The sequence below is a fragment of the Podarcis melisellensis genome (genome assembly GCF_964234715.1).
Source record: "Podarcis melisellensis genome assembly, chromosome: 7".
NCBI lineage: Eukaryota > Metazoa > Chordata > Lepidosauria > Squamata > Lacertidae > Podarcis > Podarcis melisellensis.
The window spans coordinates 87855045-87873897 of record NC_138539.1 but is presented as its reverse complement, the minus strand read 5'-3'; the positions used below and the strand labels follow the sequence as shown (position 1 = coordinate 87873897).

Genomic DNA, 18853 nt, shown 5'->3' with positions numbered 1-18853 from the left:
GGCTATGGTGACATTAATTTCTTCTTTCCTCTCTCCTCCTTTCTCTTCCTCTTCTGCTCCGGGATCCTCTTATTATTGCTCTTTAACCCTTTCTCAGGTGGTAAGTGCAGTCGTTACAATTTGCACTACATTTCTGTACATTTTGGGCACATGGAATTGTAAAATATATGCGTTAATAAGGAAAGCAACACCTACCAAAGAAAATGTGTGTAACATGCATGTCTTCCCAACTTTGTTAAGAAATAAATTGACTTCCTCTCATGATCGTTTGGAGAAACAATCCACAAGCACTAGTTTGCACATAAACCCAAGTCAGTCTTTCCTTTCCCCCCTTCCAGCTTGGAAAGGGAGGAGCCGGGTGGGCGCAATGGGAGCAGCATGCACCATCATGCCCTCTCTTTCACAGCAGACCATAGTTTGGCTGAATGTGATGTGCAAACTGGGTCTCCAGGTCTCATGATTGTTCCCTTGCCACTCTCAGCAACATCCGCTTCTTTGAATCCATTGATTAGGAAGTACAGTATTGCAATTTAATAGGCTAATTTTTCATAACGATGCCCCTGCCCTAGCAAGAGGTGTGATATTAGTATTGTAGATAAATCGCACAACCTTGCTCAACCAAAAAGCTATGGGACCAGGGACCGTGCAGGAGCAGCCATTGTGTCAGATGTGGCAAGGAGAAGAGAATATGGCTTTGACAATCATTCTGCTCTGAGCAGCATAATTCAGAACCTGCACAAGGCATCCTTTGACTATATATACACACTGTTTTTCTTATCAGGTGCCCCACAATGCATCTCCAGTGTCGCACATTAACACACACATTTCAAACAGGTTTCCTGCAAAGAAAAATCCAGTAAGATGACAATGGGGAAACAATTCCCCAGTTTCTCCCCCCCCCTGCAAAAAAGGGGGGGGGAGCCCTGCAGCAAGACTGGCGACCATAGCCCAGCCTGGGTGTCCGCAGCAGAGTGCCTTGTTCATTTCATTTCCCATTCATAGGCAAACACTGATAACCTGGTTCAGTCAAAGCCTGGCAGTTTATGCAAGGAAAACATTCCACTTTCTTTCTTTGGCACTGCTCTACTTTGGGCTACAAAGAAAGAGTACATTTGACATATGTTTACTTCATTTATCTCCATATGTATATATATATTGCCTGTAGCATTAAAAACCTATGGGGGAAATAAAGTATCTGTTCTTCTGCATTGCAGAATATTGGGAAAAAGATGTCCTGCCAACAGTTTACAGCAAATCTGGACAGGCTGAATGATGGGAAGGATTTTGCAAAGGATCTGTTGAAGGTAATCCTATATCTAGTAAAGGACAGTGGGGGAGAAATGGGGTGTAGTGTTATTGCAGGAAATTCCAAGTGTCTGTGGCTGAAGTTCCATTATGCTAAGGTGCTGAACATGCATGCAATAAGAATGAATTGGGGGGGGGGGACCCTAGCCTCTGCTCCACCATCTATGCTGTGATTATTTTCACATTCATTCTTAGAGATGCTCTTCTATATATCATGATCAGAAAATAAATACATGTGGTTCCACCTCCTTGAGGCTGCCCCACTTCAGATTGCAGCTGTGGGATGGCACAATTCTCTGCCTTTGGAAAGCTGACATGAAAAGGGGAAAGATTAAAGCCCAGGCTTCTGCGTCTGATGCATTAATCGTCTTCAAAGATGAAGCGTTGCCTATGTGAGAGAATTTGAACAGGCAGTTCCCTGGCCCTTCCAGATATTGCTGCACTCCAAATCCCACCATCCCTGACCACTAGCCATGCTGGCTGAGGCAGACAGGGCGGCAGGTAGCCCCAAAGCGGATGTAGCCCTAGGGCTGTGAAAGGTTCCCTAGTTCTGTGATGGGTCCTGTTTGCAGGAGTCTGGCTGGCCAGTGCGGGAAGAGGCTTCTGGACTAGCTGGGCCTTTGGTCTAATCCAGCAACACTCTCCTTATGCTATTACTTACAAGTTTTGCAAATGCCTCCAGGTGTGACCAAGCCAAGAAGAAACAACAACTGTTCCTTTATTGTTCTAATAATTTAATTAAAAGTTAAGATGGACAAGCTCATTTCCTATGATCAGTCAGGGATAGAATATAGCTATGACGACATTTCACCATTATAGGCAGATTTAACAGTGGTTGATATGGGCACTGTCCACAGATGGGAATCATTTTATGAGAACCAACTAAGAGCTGACTTTGTGTTCTTGTTGCAGGCACTGTATAACTCAATAAAAAACGAAAAGCTAGAATGGGCTATGTAAGTATGTTTTTAAGTGTTTTATAATATGCCTTTGTAAAAAGGATTAATGTATCTTAGAATTTGTCCAAGACAGAAAACAGTTTCAGTAATCGACATCTTGAATGGTATCAGGTAGACAGTAGAAGAGGTTGTCAGAGGCACTGCCATCTACAGGGAATGCATACTAGAGCATAGAGCTCGTCTTTGGAGCAGCTTCCTTTGCTCTCTGCTGAATGGGAAGGACAGGGGGGTTCAAAGAAGCAGGCAACTTTGGCAGGGGAGCTGAATCAGTGGGTTGAATCCAGTTTGCCTACAGCACGACACCCTTGACTAAGGTTACCAGATTTTTTCAAAGGGACCCTTTCTTTTTAAAGAGAGGGGGGAAAGTTAGTCATACCTCAGGTTAAAGATGCTTCAGGTTGCTTTCCGCGGCGACCCAGAAGTAATGGGACGGGTTATTTCCGGGTTTCGCCACTCATGCATGCGCAGATGCTCAGAATGACGTCACGCGCATGCGCAGAAGCAGCGCATTAGGACACACAGACGTAGGTTGCCTTCTGCTCAGGATGCGAACGGGGCTCTGGAACGGATCCCGTTCGCATCCAGAGGTATCACTGTATTTTTTTAAAGTTTTTTTTTTAAAAAAAATCAAGAAGTAATATCCTCTCTTCTGTGGTCTCCTCTGTCCTTAATCTGGGCCCCAGGCTGCTCTCTTGGAGCGCTAGCCGCCGTGGAGTAGGCTTGGATTGGACCTGGGCTCGGCCATGTGTCCTTGCCCTCCTGGTGCTCTCCTACCTCTCCTCTTCAGTGGTGGTGGTAGCGGCTTAGCAAGGTTGGGGCCCCCCTCTTTTTTCTCCTTCCTCCTTCTCTCTCTTCCTTCTCCTCTCCTCCTTCTCCCTGCATCAGCTCCGGGGTTTTCCTGGCCCCGGAGCACCGCCTGGCAGTTGACAGGGTGGCTGGGTGCTCTTGTGTCTGGCTCAATTTGGGTCATGGGTTCCCTCAGTTGGCGCGCTGGGTGTCCCGGTTCCCCCTCGGCAGCGGCAGTCTCAGCAGCCCAGAGCTCAGCCTGGTAGCGCAGTTGGTTCTGGCTGGCTTCAGGAGCTGCTCGCTGCCATGGCGCCCGCCATTTTGCCTCGCCGGAAGTCCCCATATGATGTGTCTTGTGCCGTTGAACCAATCATGCAACATTCATTCCCTACTAATAAATCTACAATACTTAAAATATAAATCCGGGGACATTAAATGAAATCCGGGGACATTCCGGGGACAGATTTTGTCCGGGGACAGATTTGTAAATCCAGGGACTGTCCCCAGGAAAGGGGACATCTGGTAACCATGCCCTTGACTATTTGTGACACGAGGAACTTCAGGGCAAAGAGGCAGTTGGCTAAATTGGAGTCCCTTCTGTGAGTGGAAGGAGCCTTTCCATTTGCAGAATTGACACCCTGGATCTAGCCCCTTGTATTTTGGGCCACAGAAATCCACCCCACATTTCGGCAGTTAGCACAATGCAGATGCAAGGAGCTGTACTTTTTTTTTTAATTCACTCACATACAATATCATTTTAACCTGCTCTGATCTGCTATTATATTTAGCTGCTTATTGCTTCATTTGTTGACATTTTTAATGATGTCGTGTCCCATTGGTCTTTCTGCAATGGGTTGCTGCTTGCTCTATACCAGCTGTTTTGGGTTCTGCATCCTCTTTATATCTCCCCACTAAAATCAGTTCACATTGTATTGTGCAGAAATTAAAGGGAGCATCTGAAGAAGCAGCTCATCTTATTTCTGAAACATTGCAGTGGAAGCCTAGCCATCACTTGCACAAGGGTAGCCAATGTGACGCCCTTCAGAGGTTGTGTACTACAACTCCCATGATCCCTGACCATTGACCATGCTGACTGGGGAGATTAGAGTCCAAAATATTTGAAGGGCACCATGTTAGCACCCCTGCACTAGCAGAACTGAGTTGTTGTTGTTTTTCGGGGGGGGGTGTGCTAGCAATTTCCTCCCTGCACTCCTATTGACCTTTTCAGCTATGTTTTCAATGACAGTATCTCCAAGGACCATCCAAAGTGTCCTGCAGAGAGTCTACACTATGGGTACCACCATCTTCGATCATATGTAACTCTGTACTGAATGAAGAGTCACAGGCCAAGCACTTAAGATGGTGGCTTCCATCGTGTGAGCATTCTAGGGAACAACGTGAATCTCCCTCCGGTTGTCCTTCTGCTATGGCAGCTGTTCTTGATGCAGTGCTGCAAAGGCAAGCAGTGTTTTTTTCCTGTATGCAAACTGCTGATCCCTCCAGGACGGCATCCTTTATAAGCACTCTTCTGGAGGTCATTGCTGAGGACAAAAGTCAAATGGAGTATTTGGGAAACATTTGCACAAAACTAATAGAAAAACTTGTTTTGAGTGATCCGAGTACAATTTACTTAATCATTCTCCCTCAACCAAAATGAGTATTTCAAAACAAAAATAAAATTTCCTGACTATTCAGTTCACATTCTCTGTTTGATTAGATTTAAATGCAAGGGTGAATTAATAGAGTCTGGCATGTATAATGTATTTTTAAAACCTTAAAAGCCCATTTAAGAGCTGGATTTCCCCCTCCTGTCCAGCAATGCAATATATAGGATTGCACCTTCTCTGCCTCAGAATCATTTCTATGCTGTGAGATGATTTGCTTCACAGGCTGGCTATAGCTGCCCCCCCCATGGCACTATCACCACTTGAACCCCATTCTGTAGATGTACTGCAAAAATCAGGCAAATGTTGGGGAGAGAAGTCTTGCTGCAGGAATTTCAGCTTTGCATGCTGGGGACCAAAAGCAGGAGATGAGGGTTATTGTTTATGTTTGAGATGGGGTGGGGGGCAGGGAAAGGGGAGCAAATAATGAACAACATGTTGAAGAAATGCAGGTTGTTGGAACAATCTTGCTTGGTCACTATCCCACCCCCACCCCACCCCGCCACCTCATTTTAAAGGACTGCTTGAGTACAGTTGTGGAGAAGGATACTGTAAAGTGTTTTTTTATTTCCTTCTGAAAGTGCCAAATATCGTGAAGATATGGCACTCACATTATTTTGGAGGGGGAAGCACCGCATATCATATTTAGTTAGATGACAGTCATTATCTAATCGGCTGGTTGTAACAGCCACTCAAACGGCAGCAGGGACATTTGCCATAGGAAGAAAATGGGTCAATCAGCAATCTGACTAGAAAAAAGTCATCTATATATAGCCTTAGTATTACATCACAGGGATTTGTGTGCAGCTTTTACATAATGATCTTTTAAGGCAAAACCAAGTTCTAGTCGTTTTAATAGCACCAAAAGGGCAGGCCTGCACAATTTAGGACTAGGGTTGCCAACGCTTAAAATGAAACTATTCTGACAGATTTGTGGGGCCAGCAGTTGAGGGAATTTAGCACAACAACCTGAATCCACCAACTGTAAAAAAAGAAACAGCCGCTGGCAGGGTGCATGGCTTTGCACCTTGGTTTTTATGAGGCTGTCCCAAATTTCCGAACAAACTGGGCCACACCCCAACCCAATGGCCAGCATCTGTATTTCTGACCCATCAAACGAACAGCCATCCACTAGCCAGGTAAGGCAGCCCACCAGGAGTTTAATAAACACATTATTGCCTGCGATTGTAAAATGGGGTATATGATCATTCTCCTTGTCAGCCTAATGGATGGCCCGGTAGGTCACAACAATTTGTACAGGTTGGCTCTAAAAAAAAGCTTAAATTTGTTTGTTGCCTGGTTTTCTGAGGAAATACATGCCCAGCTAATGACATTTTTCAGGAAGGTTTTGCAGATGTGTAGTTTCAAGTATTCAGAGCACTAGAGAAAGGTGTTGTGTTTTTTTGGTGGGATCGTCAAAATATAGTCTTCTTTTGCTAAAGTCAGTTTTACTTCAGAGAGAGAGAGAGAGAGAGAGAGAGTGGCAGTATACATCTCACTGAAACATTAATTTAAAAGATCCACTGGAGGGAGCTAGCTGTCTATCTCCATTTGGCTGCGTGTAAAACACTAGCATTTGGGGGAAGTGTTATATAAGTGAGTTCAAAAAAAGTGCATCTGAGCATCTGGTTAAATAAATAAATGCATGCAGGAAGGAAGGAGGAGGAGGAGAAACACCATTCAAAAGTACCCAAGGCAGGTGACGAACTCATTAGCCTTGAAAGACAGGTATATGATTTCCAGAACTGAAACCCTTTGGTGTAAACTGATGATAAAATAGGACACTATCTAGGACATTTCAACATCTAAGCAGAGAGATTTCCCAGCAGATGGTAGCGCTACCTCCATGCTCTGGTTATCTCTCTGCTGTCAGATATGCTTTTCTGCCAGATAGTACACAATATGTGCATTAGCCATAAGATATACTTCTGTTGCAGCTCTTTCTCTTGAGGAGGCTGCTGCTGTTCGTCTCAGCAGCTAAGGAGCACAGACATGGAAGAGGCCAGCAAACCCTCCTCCACACAACCTCACAGTTCCTGAATCTTCGTAGAACTATAGTGTGAACACACTCCCCTCTTCTCCAAGTGATAAAAAGTTGCAGAGAGGAATTGAGTCAGACTGAGCACTACATTTTTTAAATAGAGATGTGCAAGCCCCCTCCAACTTACCTTGAAAATTAATTGGGATTTTCCAAAATCTTTCCTGTTTGCTTTATAATCCTTGTTAGATTTCTGTTTCATTTTTAGTTTTGTATTACTCTCCCTTTCCCACCAGTCCCTCTGTCCCAAGGGCAAAAAACCCCTCCCTCTCAGGGTAAGGGTGGGGGGAGGGGGAGGATTAAAGAATGATAATCCCCACGACGACCTCCCGTTGCTCAGTCCCTGCTCCTGCCAAACTAGCAGTTCGAAAGCACATCAAAGTGCAAGTAGATAAATAGGTACCGCTCCGGCAGGAAGGTAAACGCTGTTTCCGTGTGCTGCTCTGGTTCTCCAGAAGCGGCTTAGTCCTGCTGGCCACATGACCCGGAAGCTGTACGCCAGCTCCCTCGGCCAATAAAGCGAGATGAGCGCCACAACCCCAGAGTTGGTCACAACTGGATCTAATGGTCAGGGATCCCTTTACCTTTACTAATACTATTTCTGGGTGTAGTTTTGGATTGCAGCTGATGTGCAAACGGATGGAGAACATTTGTCCTGTCTCCTAAGAGTCAGGAGTCATTTCCCAAGTTGTTGTTGTTAATTTCCTGCCCATCTTAGGGTGCCCCAGCCACTCTAGGCATCTTCCAACAAATTACAAAAACAACAACAACAACAACTTATTTTGACCCCGTCCATCTGGCTGGGTTTCCCCAACCACTCTCAGTGGCTCCCAACAGAATATTAAAAATATCGTATTGGACCGAATATAAGATGCACCCACAAATAAGCCACACCTTTAAAATTCAAGGCTTATTTGTGGGTGTGGCCCCCTCCTGGCACTACTGTCCTAAACAGGGTGCGGGGGGTGGGGTGGTGGCTGGCGCTCGGTTCCGAGCACACTGCGCACCCATTCCCAACACTACTGCCTCCTGGCACTCCTGGCACTACCACCCCAAGCCGGCACCGGGGGATGACTAGGAGCGGCGGGCAGGCTGTGCGCCCTTGCCCCACGCTCCTGGGCTGCTTTGCTGATGGCCTCCCCTCCTTTCCCCTTCCTTACGGCGGCTTGGGGGAGGGTTGGAGATGCGGTTGGGACGGGCGCAGTTGTCCTGCACCCCTGACGGCCCTCGTGGGCAGCTGTTACAGCAGCAATACCATAAGGTTGCAAATATAAGCCCCACTTTAACTTTTCACAATTGGAGTTTGGGGGGAAAGTGCAGCTTTTATTCAGGCCAATATTGTACGATAAAACATCAAACATTAAAAACTTCTCTAAACAAAGAACAACAGTAACACACCACACTTCCCTCTCCACGGCTGCCTTCAGATGCCTTCTAAATGTCAGATAGTTGTTATTATTCCTTGACTTCTGATAGGAGGGTGTTCCACAGGGTCCTCTGCCTGGTTCCCTGTAACCTCACTTCTTACAATGAGGGAACCGCCAGAAGGCCATCAAATCTGGACCTCGGTGTCCGGGCTGAATGATGGAGGTAGAGACACTCCTTTAGACATAAGTGATGACTTCAGAGCAACAGCCATTAATGCCAATAGAGACTTCTCCCCCACTTCCTGCCCACCCACCCACCCATTTTCAAAGGGAACCCCCACACACATCTCCGTCTTAGTTTGCTTAACTTCTCTATTTCGCTTTATTTCCAAGTGATGAAGATGAGCTCAGAAAGTCTTTGTCAGAACTGGTGGATGATAAATTTGGTGCCAGCACAAAGAAAATGGCAAGGATAGTTGATGGCAGCAATCCATTCCTGGACGTCCCCCAGGCCCAGAATGCTGTAACCTACAAGCATGGCATCCTCACTCGGAAAACCCACGCGGACATGGATGGGAAGAGAAGTACGTATTGAAGGGGGTCCAGCAACAAGGGCGAGAGATGCGCAGCAGTGGCAGAGACGCTTGTTGAAATGGTTATGCTCAAGGAGAGAGTCTGGCTTTTCACTGATGCATGCATGGGCTACAACAAGGACGCATGGGACGCATCACCCTTCATATTTTCCAGGGTTGTTTTAGCTACTGGTGATAGCATGGGAGTCCCTTCTCCATGGCTTCTCCTTACACCACACTGGTAACTTTGGGATTTGTTTGTATGGTTCCTTGCAATGTAAATGCTGCTCTCTCTGGATGAGACAATGCTTAGGTGGAAGCAATTGCTGGAATTCCTCCCCACCATTCCCACCAGTGTTCCTGGAGTAGCATGAGAAGAAGCCACATAGGAAAGTGACTCTCACACCATTGCTGGGTGTGAAATAAACAGGTCCTTATGCGCATAAACAGGCCACAAATGAACTAATGGGAAGACCTTTGCCAAGGCTGATGATGGCAGTTTTCCTTAAAATGCCTCATGTTTCTGCAGCGATTTGTGTGTGTGTGTTTTTTTAAAAAAAAATCATGATATTTCTTCAGCATTTTAGCATGGATTTTTACTTTAACCAATGTATCTTTATGCAGTTTGACATTTTTGCAAGCAATTTCTCCTAATATAATGCATTTTTATGTTATTTACACTATGTTTGCTTTTATGCATACTTTTGCCTAATTTTCATTTTCCTAAACACTGGTGGTTGGGAGAACTGCACCACAAAAGTCAGCTAAGTGTGTTTTGTTCTCTCACGTTGTTTCAGAAAGTGCAAATACTGTACATTAAATTCCGTTTTAAATGTGAACTAGATTAAGTTTCTCTCCCATTTCTATTGATAATCACTTCACTGTATTACCCCCCCTCACCCCATCATAATTGCAGTCTTTTGTGGATTAGTTCAAAAATTGTATTTCTGTGGATCTGTTGTAATCAACAGAATTATATGTTTTTCAGCTCCCAGAGGAAGAAGAGGGTGGAAGAAGTTTTATGCTGTTCTTAAAGGAACCATCTTGTATTTGCAAAAGGTATGTTTAACACTCTGAGAGTTCTGTAAGATCCCACCAAGTTAACTCTCCACAGTGCAAGGATTTTCACTTAAAACAAACACCTGTGGCAAAAAACAAAGTGGGCACAGCTTGCTGTGAAGGGCTCCCCCACCTCGGTTCTGCTCATATTCCTGAGCTCTCTGATGCCTTCTGTTCCATTCCAAGAGAAAAAGTCTCCTTGGTGAAGGGGGAGACAGGCCAGGTCGTGGGGAAGCTTCTGAGAAGATGGAGTAGCTTGCCAGGTCTGTCTTCCTTTCCAGAAGAAAGTTAAGTGCTACCAGGCAGTAGCACTGGCAATATCTCTTGCCGTTGGGGATCCTGGGGAATTTGCATGGAGAACGTCGCTCACTTCTCAAATGGAGGGAGGGCAGTAGGCTGTTCCATCTTTGATGGAGCCCTATGGCACTTGCTACCTTGACCCTATTTTTTAAGGTAAGTCTTTTTCCCTTTGTGGGGGGATGAGATAGCAGATGTCATAGGAAAATGGACCTTCAAAAAGTGTTTCTTTTAAACGTTTTTGTGCACTTAAAATGAAGAATTAAAGGACGCAGCTGATTTTCAGGGAGGGCACCAGGCTGATCACTCATCTTCAGCAGAGCAGCCATTCTTTCTCTTCTTCTTTGCTCTCTACCACTTCTTTTCAGCAACCCGGCAGTTGCTGCTGTTTGCAAGCCTGCTCAGGCCCCTGTATCCCCCTGCTTGAGTGCTGCGAGGGATCTTTTCTGAAGGTTAGGCTGGAACCTTGCAAAATTGGTGCTTCAGCACTGAAGAGGGAAAGCCCACATCCTTCAGAGAACTGAAAGTAATGTAAAGGAAATCTCACCCAAATGGGGAGAGGCTGTTGTCATTCATGTGTGTCGTGCTTGGTTTCAAAGATTAGACATATGCTTTCAGTCTTAAGTGTCACAATATTTAATTTAAACTCCCGTCACAGAAGAGGAGAGATGACTTTTAAAAGGGATTAAAATAATCATTAGCAAAAAAGTTTTAATTGATTCAGGCATTTTGGGAAAACGACACTACTATTGAGGTCTTTGGCACCATGCAGTAGGTTCCCATGAGACTTACACAATTATATTCCTCAGTTAGCAAATGCTGGCAAAATGCAACATCCCTGCAACAAAGTACTTCCTGAAGGAAAAATATCTGCCCTCCACACAACACGTCTAATTGCCATGAGTCATGTGATTTGGATGATGAGTCGGACATGCTTTGCATGGTACACACAAAGAAGATGTCTGCTGCCATAGGTGTATGAGGCAGCCTCTTCCCCCCGTACAGTGCAAGTCAGCGCATCATTCCCCCATCTCACGATGACTCAGAAGCTCTTGGGACCAGAGTTTTCAAAGTGCACACATGCAATTCACACTTGTTAGATGCTTCAAGCAGCTTTTATCTCTTTAAAGGATATTGGGGAGCAGGGAATAAAAGCACCACAGTTGTTGCTAATACACACACACACACACACACACACACACACTATTGCAGAAATGGGACAGAACAAATTTCATCAGAGGCATTAAGAGGGAGACTATCCCCTGCTACCCCCCATTATCTCCAATGGGGGGGGGGGCTTTGGAGAGCTCAGGGGAGTGACTCTACAAGTTCACAGCTGGAAATGGAAACCCCAATGTATAAAATTAAAGTCTGTACAACTTCATAACAGCACATTTATGAACAACCTGAAAACAAAGATAGATGGAAATAACCAACTGAACACTTTTCACATATGTGTTAAATATGTTTTACAAATACTGCTGCAGATGAAAAGTAGATCCACTCTTTTAGAGGTTCACATAAACATTAATCACTCACGGTAGATGGGATTTCTTTTAAAAACAGCCCAAATTGATATTACATTTATTGTTGTTGTTTAGTCGTTTAGTCGTGTCCGACTCTTCGTGACCCCATGGACCAGAGCACGCCAGGCACCTCTGTCCTCCACTGCCTCCCGCAGTTTGGTCAAACTCATGCTGGTAACCTCGAAAACACTATCCAACCATCTCGTCCTCTGTCGCCCCCTTCTCCTTGTGCCCTCCATCTTTCCCAACATCAGGGTCTTCTCCAGGGAGTCTTCTCTTCTCATGAGGTGGCCAAAGTACTGGAGATTACATTTATAGTTAATAAGAATTCTCTGCAGAAGCCAGCATACCTATTATATCTTAAGCTACATTATTAGCTATTGTAATTAATTATTATTAGGTAAAGGTAAAGGTATCCCTGACCGTTAGGTCCAGTCATGACCGACTCTGGGGTTGCGGCGCTCATCTCGCTCTATGGGCCGACGGAGCCAGCATTTGTCCACAGACAGCTTCCGGGTCATGTGGCCAACATGACTAAGCCGCTTCTGGTGAACCAGAGCAGCGCACGGAAATGCCGTTTACCTTCCCGCCAGAGCGGTACCTATTTATCTACTTGCACTTTGACGTCCTTTCGAACTGCTAGGTTGGCAGGAGCAGGGACAGAGCAACAGGAGCTCACCCCATTGCGGGGATTCAAACCGCCAACCTTCTGATCAGCAAGTCCTAGGCTCTGTGGTTTAACCCACAGCGCCACCCGTGTCCCTAATTATTATTATTAAAACATTGCAAAAACCATAACTCATATTTGATATTAACCCATCTTTCATTATATTTAATAATTTTTTTGCAGTCTAATCAAGCTATTGTCTTGTCTTTCTTCTCTTTCCCAAAATCCAAGGAAATGTGTCTACTTAGCCATTGCTGCAAAGTCCAACAGTTTACCAACCTATTCTTTAATTTCGGGTGGTGCTGATTATCTCTACGTTTTTGCAAACATATAAAGGACTAAAATATAAGATTCTAGTACTTTATTATTCTGCCCTACAGAATTTCATAGAATAGCTTAGAATCCTTATCAAGTGATTTAAAAAATCCTCCATTATTTCTTTGACATCATTACACATTTCCACCATGTGGAAAATATCATTTATGATTGGGAAATGCTTTCAAATATTTCTGCTTTAATTTTGCTTGGACTCACGCTTTTCTCCCCATTTCTCAGAGATTACTGTGGAAGGGATCCCCTGGTTGGCCTTCAGAGAGGTCAGGTGTCAGTTTTCTCTAGCAATGCTTAACAATCATCTATTAATATGACAGTGTGTATTTCTGCAAGTAATTCCATACTCTGTGTGTGTACTACACTTTCTTTCCAGAAGCCTGGCAAAAACTTTGCAGTGGGAGTTCCTCTTAATGGCATAATGACAATTATTCATCTGATGGTTCGTTGGCTTTAATTGTTTTCTATTTAGCATAATTTCCTTGATCTATGTACTGAGTATTACAGATATATTTCTGTCATTCAATGCACAGATAAGACACCTCAAACTTTATGCATGACCACAAAGACTTCAAGGACTTCTCTGAACGGACAACCTGTTTGATGAAATGTAAGTTATCAGCACATTGTACTGAGAATCACCATATAAGTGGGCTGTTTGTGTACATGAATGTTGTAAGTGTATATGTATTTCAGAAAATGTATAGATGCCAGCTGGCTGTGTCATGTTTGATCTTTTCTATTATTCTTTCTGCCTTAGGTGTAACCAATAATAGGAGGACAAGAAATGTCTATGTGTCATCACCACCAGAAGCATCCCTTGCCATCCCTTGAGGCATACAGCATGCGCTGCCCACCTGCTGAAAGATGCCCAACACCACCCACATATCATTATGGATGTGTGGGCCCAGAAAAAGGCAGATTGAGAAGAACACTAGCATGATGAGGTCCATCTGCCAGGAGTTCACCAACTGCATCAAACAACCATACAAGAGTACAAGGCTATGTGGACTGGACTTCTGAATGTTAGTGGAGCTATGCACGATTGAGGACAGGAGCTGAGGGGTCTAAGGAAAACACCAGTTAACTTTTGTGGGGGAGAACCCATGTAAGAAACTGCCACAACCACCACGAGGGAAATGGCTGGCGTTGACGAAGAGCCCATGCAGAGTGAGAGAGGGTCATGGATCAGTGCACCAGGGGTTGGTGCAGAACCTCCTGGACCGCCATGTGTCAGGGCCGGGCAAGAGTCCCCTGGAACACGACAGAGGAGGAGAAGAGCAAGTGTGTGCATGGACACAGGCACTGATGTCAATGGCACTAGGGGGTGTCAAACAGGAGAGCTGCATCACAAAAGCTACTTCCACTTGTATAGAGCACAATTGTTCACTGGCCTGTAACAATAAAGTTTATTGAAGGAAAATGATTTGTCCTGTGTGGTGCACATTTCAGTGAAGTCATACTCCTAACTCTTGGCTAACAAAGAATTTGTGTATTGCTGGCACTGATGCAACTGGCTGCTCATGTGTCGGGCAAAACGTTGATCATCGCATCTACTAAATCTGCAGTACACAGCCACCCGCGTTTTCTCTCTGCAACACCCCATTGATTTTATATAACAGCATGGGTCCCGACCCCAGCGCTCTTCACTTGCCTAAATACTTGTTGTTGTTGTTTAGTCGCTTAGTCGTGTCCACCTCTTCGTGACCCCCTGGACCAGGCCAGGCCCTCCTGTCTTCCACTGCCTCCCGCGGTTTGGTCAAACTCATGCTGGTAGCTTCGAGAACACTGTCCAACCATCTCGTCCTCTGTTGTCCCCTTCTCCTTGTGCCCTCCATCTTTCCCAACATCAGGGTCTTTTCCAAGGAGTCTTCTCTTCTCCTGAGGTGGCCAAAGTACTGGAGCCTCAGCTTCAGGATCTGTCCTTCCAGTGAGCACTCAGGGCTGATTTCCTTCAGAATGGAGAGGTTTGATCTTCTTGCAGTCTATGGGACTCTCAAGAGTCTCCTCCAGCACCAGAATTCAAAAGCATCCATTCTTCGGCGATCAGCCTTCTTTATGGTTCAGCTCTCCCTTCCATACATCACTACTGGGGAAACCATGGCTTTAACTATACGGACCTAAATACACCACACACTTAAACACTACAACCTGTATGTTTCTAACAATATGATGCAACTCAAGATGCAACATAGCACAAACTTTATTCCAGAACAATAATTCACAGAGCAGTGCTAACAAACTCATGCGCCTCATGGTTCTTTGAATTAAAGCCACTGTTCCTTCTACCCTTTCCTGTGAGACTAATATTCCCAACTAGTGGGTGTCATTTGATTAATCTCTTCTGTCTTTTATTTTCTTCATTTGAGATGTGTATGTGTGTGTGTTTAAGGAGACACTGGATAAACACCTGCCTGGAACAGTTTTGGAAAGCTAGTGAGTCCCTTCCAGCATGATTCCATCTGAGTTGCTATTACTGTTATCTCTCTTCTCCTTCACAGGATGAATACAAACCTGACAAAGATCTTTCTGAAGTTGATCTAAAGAATGCCATCCGCATTCACCATGCCTTAGCCACAAAAGCCTCCGATTATAGCAAAAAATCCAATGTGCTGAAGCTGAAGACTGCAGACTGGAGAGTGTTCCTCTTCCAAGCGCCGTAAGTGTTCCAGCAGAACCCATGAGGTCCTACTCTTGTCCTTTCACTTGGCCAAGTGCAGATTGCCCAGCCATTCTCCACATCATGGGGGACGTTAGGAAAGTCCTCGTCTCCAGGGGGCTTATTCATAAGTACCTTGTCACATTGTGTTTCTTATTAAAGACAGAATTAGAAAACAGGACATCACTGCTTAGTTGGCATTATAGCTCCTTATTACCTGAAGGAACATGTCTCTGTTTTACTGCAGAAGCTAAGCAGGTATGGCCTTGTAAGCTTCTGGGGAAACTGTGTAAGGTACTGAGTTCTTTGGAATAATAAGATATGGGTGTGATCTACTTCTTTCTCTCCCTTTCTCAAATATGTGTCTCCCACCCCACCCTCCAATAGTGAAAGATCTGACCACCTCCAAATAAGCCCCCCCCCCCATGTACTATTGGCTGTGGAAGGGCTCTCTTGGTTTTGCCTCCGCATTCTAAGACCCATGGCCAGCTATTTTGCATACGGCTATGGCAATTGCCTTCAGAAGACGCAAGCAGTCTATATCCCTATTCTGAGGCCTCCTGCAAACGTGGCTACTTAACTGGCACTAGCAACTGTCCATCAAGCATTCCACTAACCACATAAACCAAGAGATGATTGATTTTGGATGAAGGTTCTTGTCTGGTTTACATCTCTATGACATGGTTAGATGAAAGAGAGGAGGGTTTAACCCCTTGGTGCAAAAACAGGGGTGACCGAGGGGAAAGCTTATGCCATTGTAAATGTGTTAATCTTTGAGATACCACAAGACTTTTGTGTGGCACCTTATTTCATGCATTCCTTCTGGGGAGAAGGGGGGGGGCCTATTTTGGAAACTGCACCTGGGCTTCCAACCCCCTTAATTTACCTTAAATTCACAAAGTGGATGCAGAGAAGACCCTCTTCCTGGTGGTCATGTAATGGATTCCCACAGGAAGCGGGATGACCAGAGAACCTCCTCTGCTACAATTAAAGTGGGTAGGCAGGTCTATATTGAATCAGGCATTCTTTCAGATAATCTGGTCCCAGACTGCTTGGATCTCAAGTCATTAGCAAAGGCTTCAATACACACCCAGCAGTTCAGAAAGGCTGCTTAGTGGGAAGAGAAATGCATTGAGTCTCCCTTCACTTTTATCATATTGGCATGTGTGTTCTCCGTCTCTATCCCGCCCCACTTCTGATACATCCTGCCTCTCCTACTCTTGTGTGTAATGGTCCTTTTCCTTCAACCCTGCCTGGTCTCCATAGAAGCAAAGGAGAAATGCTGTCCTGGATTCTGAGAATAAACTTGGTGGCTGCCATTTTTTCTGCCCCTGCATTTCCAGCTGCTATTTGCTCCATGAAAAAATTCTGCCGTCCTCTCTTGCCATCTTCAACAACCAAGCTTTGTCAGGTAAAAGGAAAAAGGGAAAAGTGTGTGTATGTACATATATGGCAGAAAGCAATCCAACTGAGTGCTGAATGTATGCAGAAGTCTTCATCTTGGCCCATTTTTTCTTAATTTCTTCACGACATTAGCACAGTCGTTGAGGATCACACACACTAATAGTGGTAGAATGAAGCAAGATTGCAATCTGGGATAAAACGAACTGCCTGCACTCAGTCCTCGCCCTTCCTGACCTGTCTGCCACATTTGTCCACTCTTGTTAAAGGGAAGAGGCATGTGGTGTCATTCTTGCTTCCTCTCCAAGTCCTCCAAAATGGCTCCCCCACAAGAGGGAGACAGGATCTTCCCACAGCTACCCTCTCACCCTTAGAGTGATGCCCTTGTGGTAACTTTGACATTAGGGTCACCTTGCTAGTGGTGATAGGCCACCCATTACATTCCACCATGTTTGTTTATGTTATTTCTTTATTTAAATATTAATTCTAAATCCATATCTAATATTTCCAAAAATATTTCTGCAGCATTAAGGTGGCATACAATCAACACAATTAAAAATACAACACAACACGGTCTAAAATGAGCAGAAGAAAGAATCCAGTTTGAGAGATCACCCAGAAACCAATAAGCCCATGGGCTTTGTTGAAATAAAAGTTCTTTTCTCATGGAGCAGGCCAGGTAGAACCCCTGGGGCAGGGAGTTCCCGAGTCCAGAAACCACTGCAGAGAGGTCCATCTGATATGTACTCACGAACTGAACCCTTGCTGGTGGCAGGATATAGAAAAGCCTGAGGACCTGGGTGGGCAGGCGGGCTCCGCTACAATGATCCCAAACCATTCAGGGCTTCAAAGGTAACAACGGTCACTTTGAATTGTGCTGGAAATGGACATATGAAGTCAATGTAATGACGTGGTCACATGATCCACTCGGTAGCACAATAAAAAAATTCAGCTGCAGCAGTTTGCATCTGGTCCTACTTCAAAGGCAGTTCCATGTGAGAATCCAATTGTAACTCTTTTTAACAAAGGCATGTGTGACTCTGGCCAGGTCTGTTCCAACTATATGTCTCCAGAAAAAGTGCAAAGTCTGAATTCAGGTAAATCCCTTTGTATTTGTGTACATGCTTATTTCTGAAGAACTTGACTCAGTCTCTCTTCCTCCTCGCCTTCCAGGAGGAGCAGCTGCAGTCTCATGAGAATAAAATGAGGCAAGTTGCAGATGAGTTAACAGAGCATAAACTACACCCGGTAGTGAAAGGCCTCAAGTCCAAAGAGGCTGAAGAATATCGCCTGAAAGAGCATTACTTAATATTTGAGGTGAGGCTTTCCAGGTGACAAATGATCTGTGGGGCAAAGATAGGGTAAACCTGGAGAGAATGACTGGGGAAGCATGGGTGAGCTCATAATCTCTTTCTGTTTAAAGACTTTTAGGGAGCAGTCCAACCAGACAGCAGGAGGGAGAACTGGAGGGCAAATGAGTCACCATTTCCAGTGTCCTGCAGGGCTCATGACACCAGGGCTGAAGTAGAATTGCAGGGTCACATATACATTCCTAGGGACTTTCCATCATTCTACCCACTGGAAAAAATGCACCCTGTCAACTTGCATAGTCTTCCCGCTGGTTTGGGGGCGTGTTGGAGGACTAGATAGGTCCCTGCCACACCCTTGTCAGGCTCTACAAATGTCTGAGCTCCAGCATCAGTGAAGCAGTGGGAACAGAAGGTTTTGCAGTGGTGGTGGTGGGGAAGCCACTTGGGCCAGATCTTCCTCTCTTAGGTCTGACTTCCTCTTTCCGCCCCCAGATGGGGCATGAGCAATAGCTTATGGTGCCTGGGATGCTCTCCCAGGGAACATATTTTTGTAGGGCCCTAAACATGGTTTCCTAGTGCAGAAATGGCACACACAAAGCAAACCTCTAAGCATATCTCTCTCTCTCTCTCTCTCTCTCTCTCTCTCTCTCTCTCTCTCTCTCTCTCAATCTCGGCTTACAATATCTTCCCGGCAGTCAAAAGACTCAGTTCCCTATATAATTATCCTGATTAGACTTAATTGCACGTCTCCCAAGTAGCTTTATACCTGTAAAACACTATAAATAAGGTTCTTTGTTGAAATGAGTATAGGATGTTTAGGAAGGTCCTCAAATTGTTGAGATAAACAAAGTTATTATCCACCTGAAGTGAGGCATTCAGGGCATAGCGCCTGCCCATGTGATTTCTGCACAAT

General features: G+C 45.0%; 1 protein-coding gene across 1 annotated transcript in view; it reads left to right on the top strand.

Moving 5' to 3' along the window:
* The window catches only part of PSD2 (pleckstrin and Sec7 domain containing 2), a 51895-nt gene that overhangs the window by 30372 nt on the left and 2670 nt on the right, over positions 1–18853 (top strand). The window contains exons 8-14 of the mRNA XM_081917778.1: positions 1215–1304; positions 2218–2261; positions 8513–8703; positions 9680–9750; positions 15072–15229; positions 16496–16640; positions 17804–17947. Of these exons, the coding sequence (XP_081773904.1) occupies positions 1215–1304; positions 2218–2261; positions 8513–8703; positions 9680–9750; positions 15072–15229; positions 16496–16640; positions 17804–17947 (843 nt within the window). The remainder of the gene's footprint in view (positions 1–1214; positions 1305–2217; positions 2262–8512; positions 8704–9679; positions 9751–15071; positions 15230–16495; positions 16641–17803; positions 17948–18853) is intronic.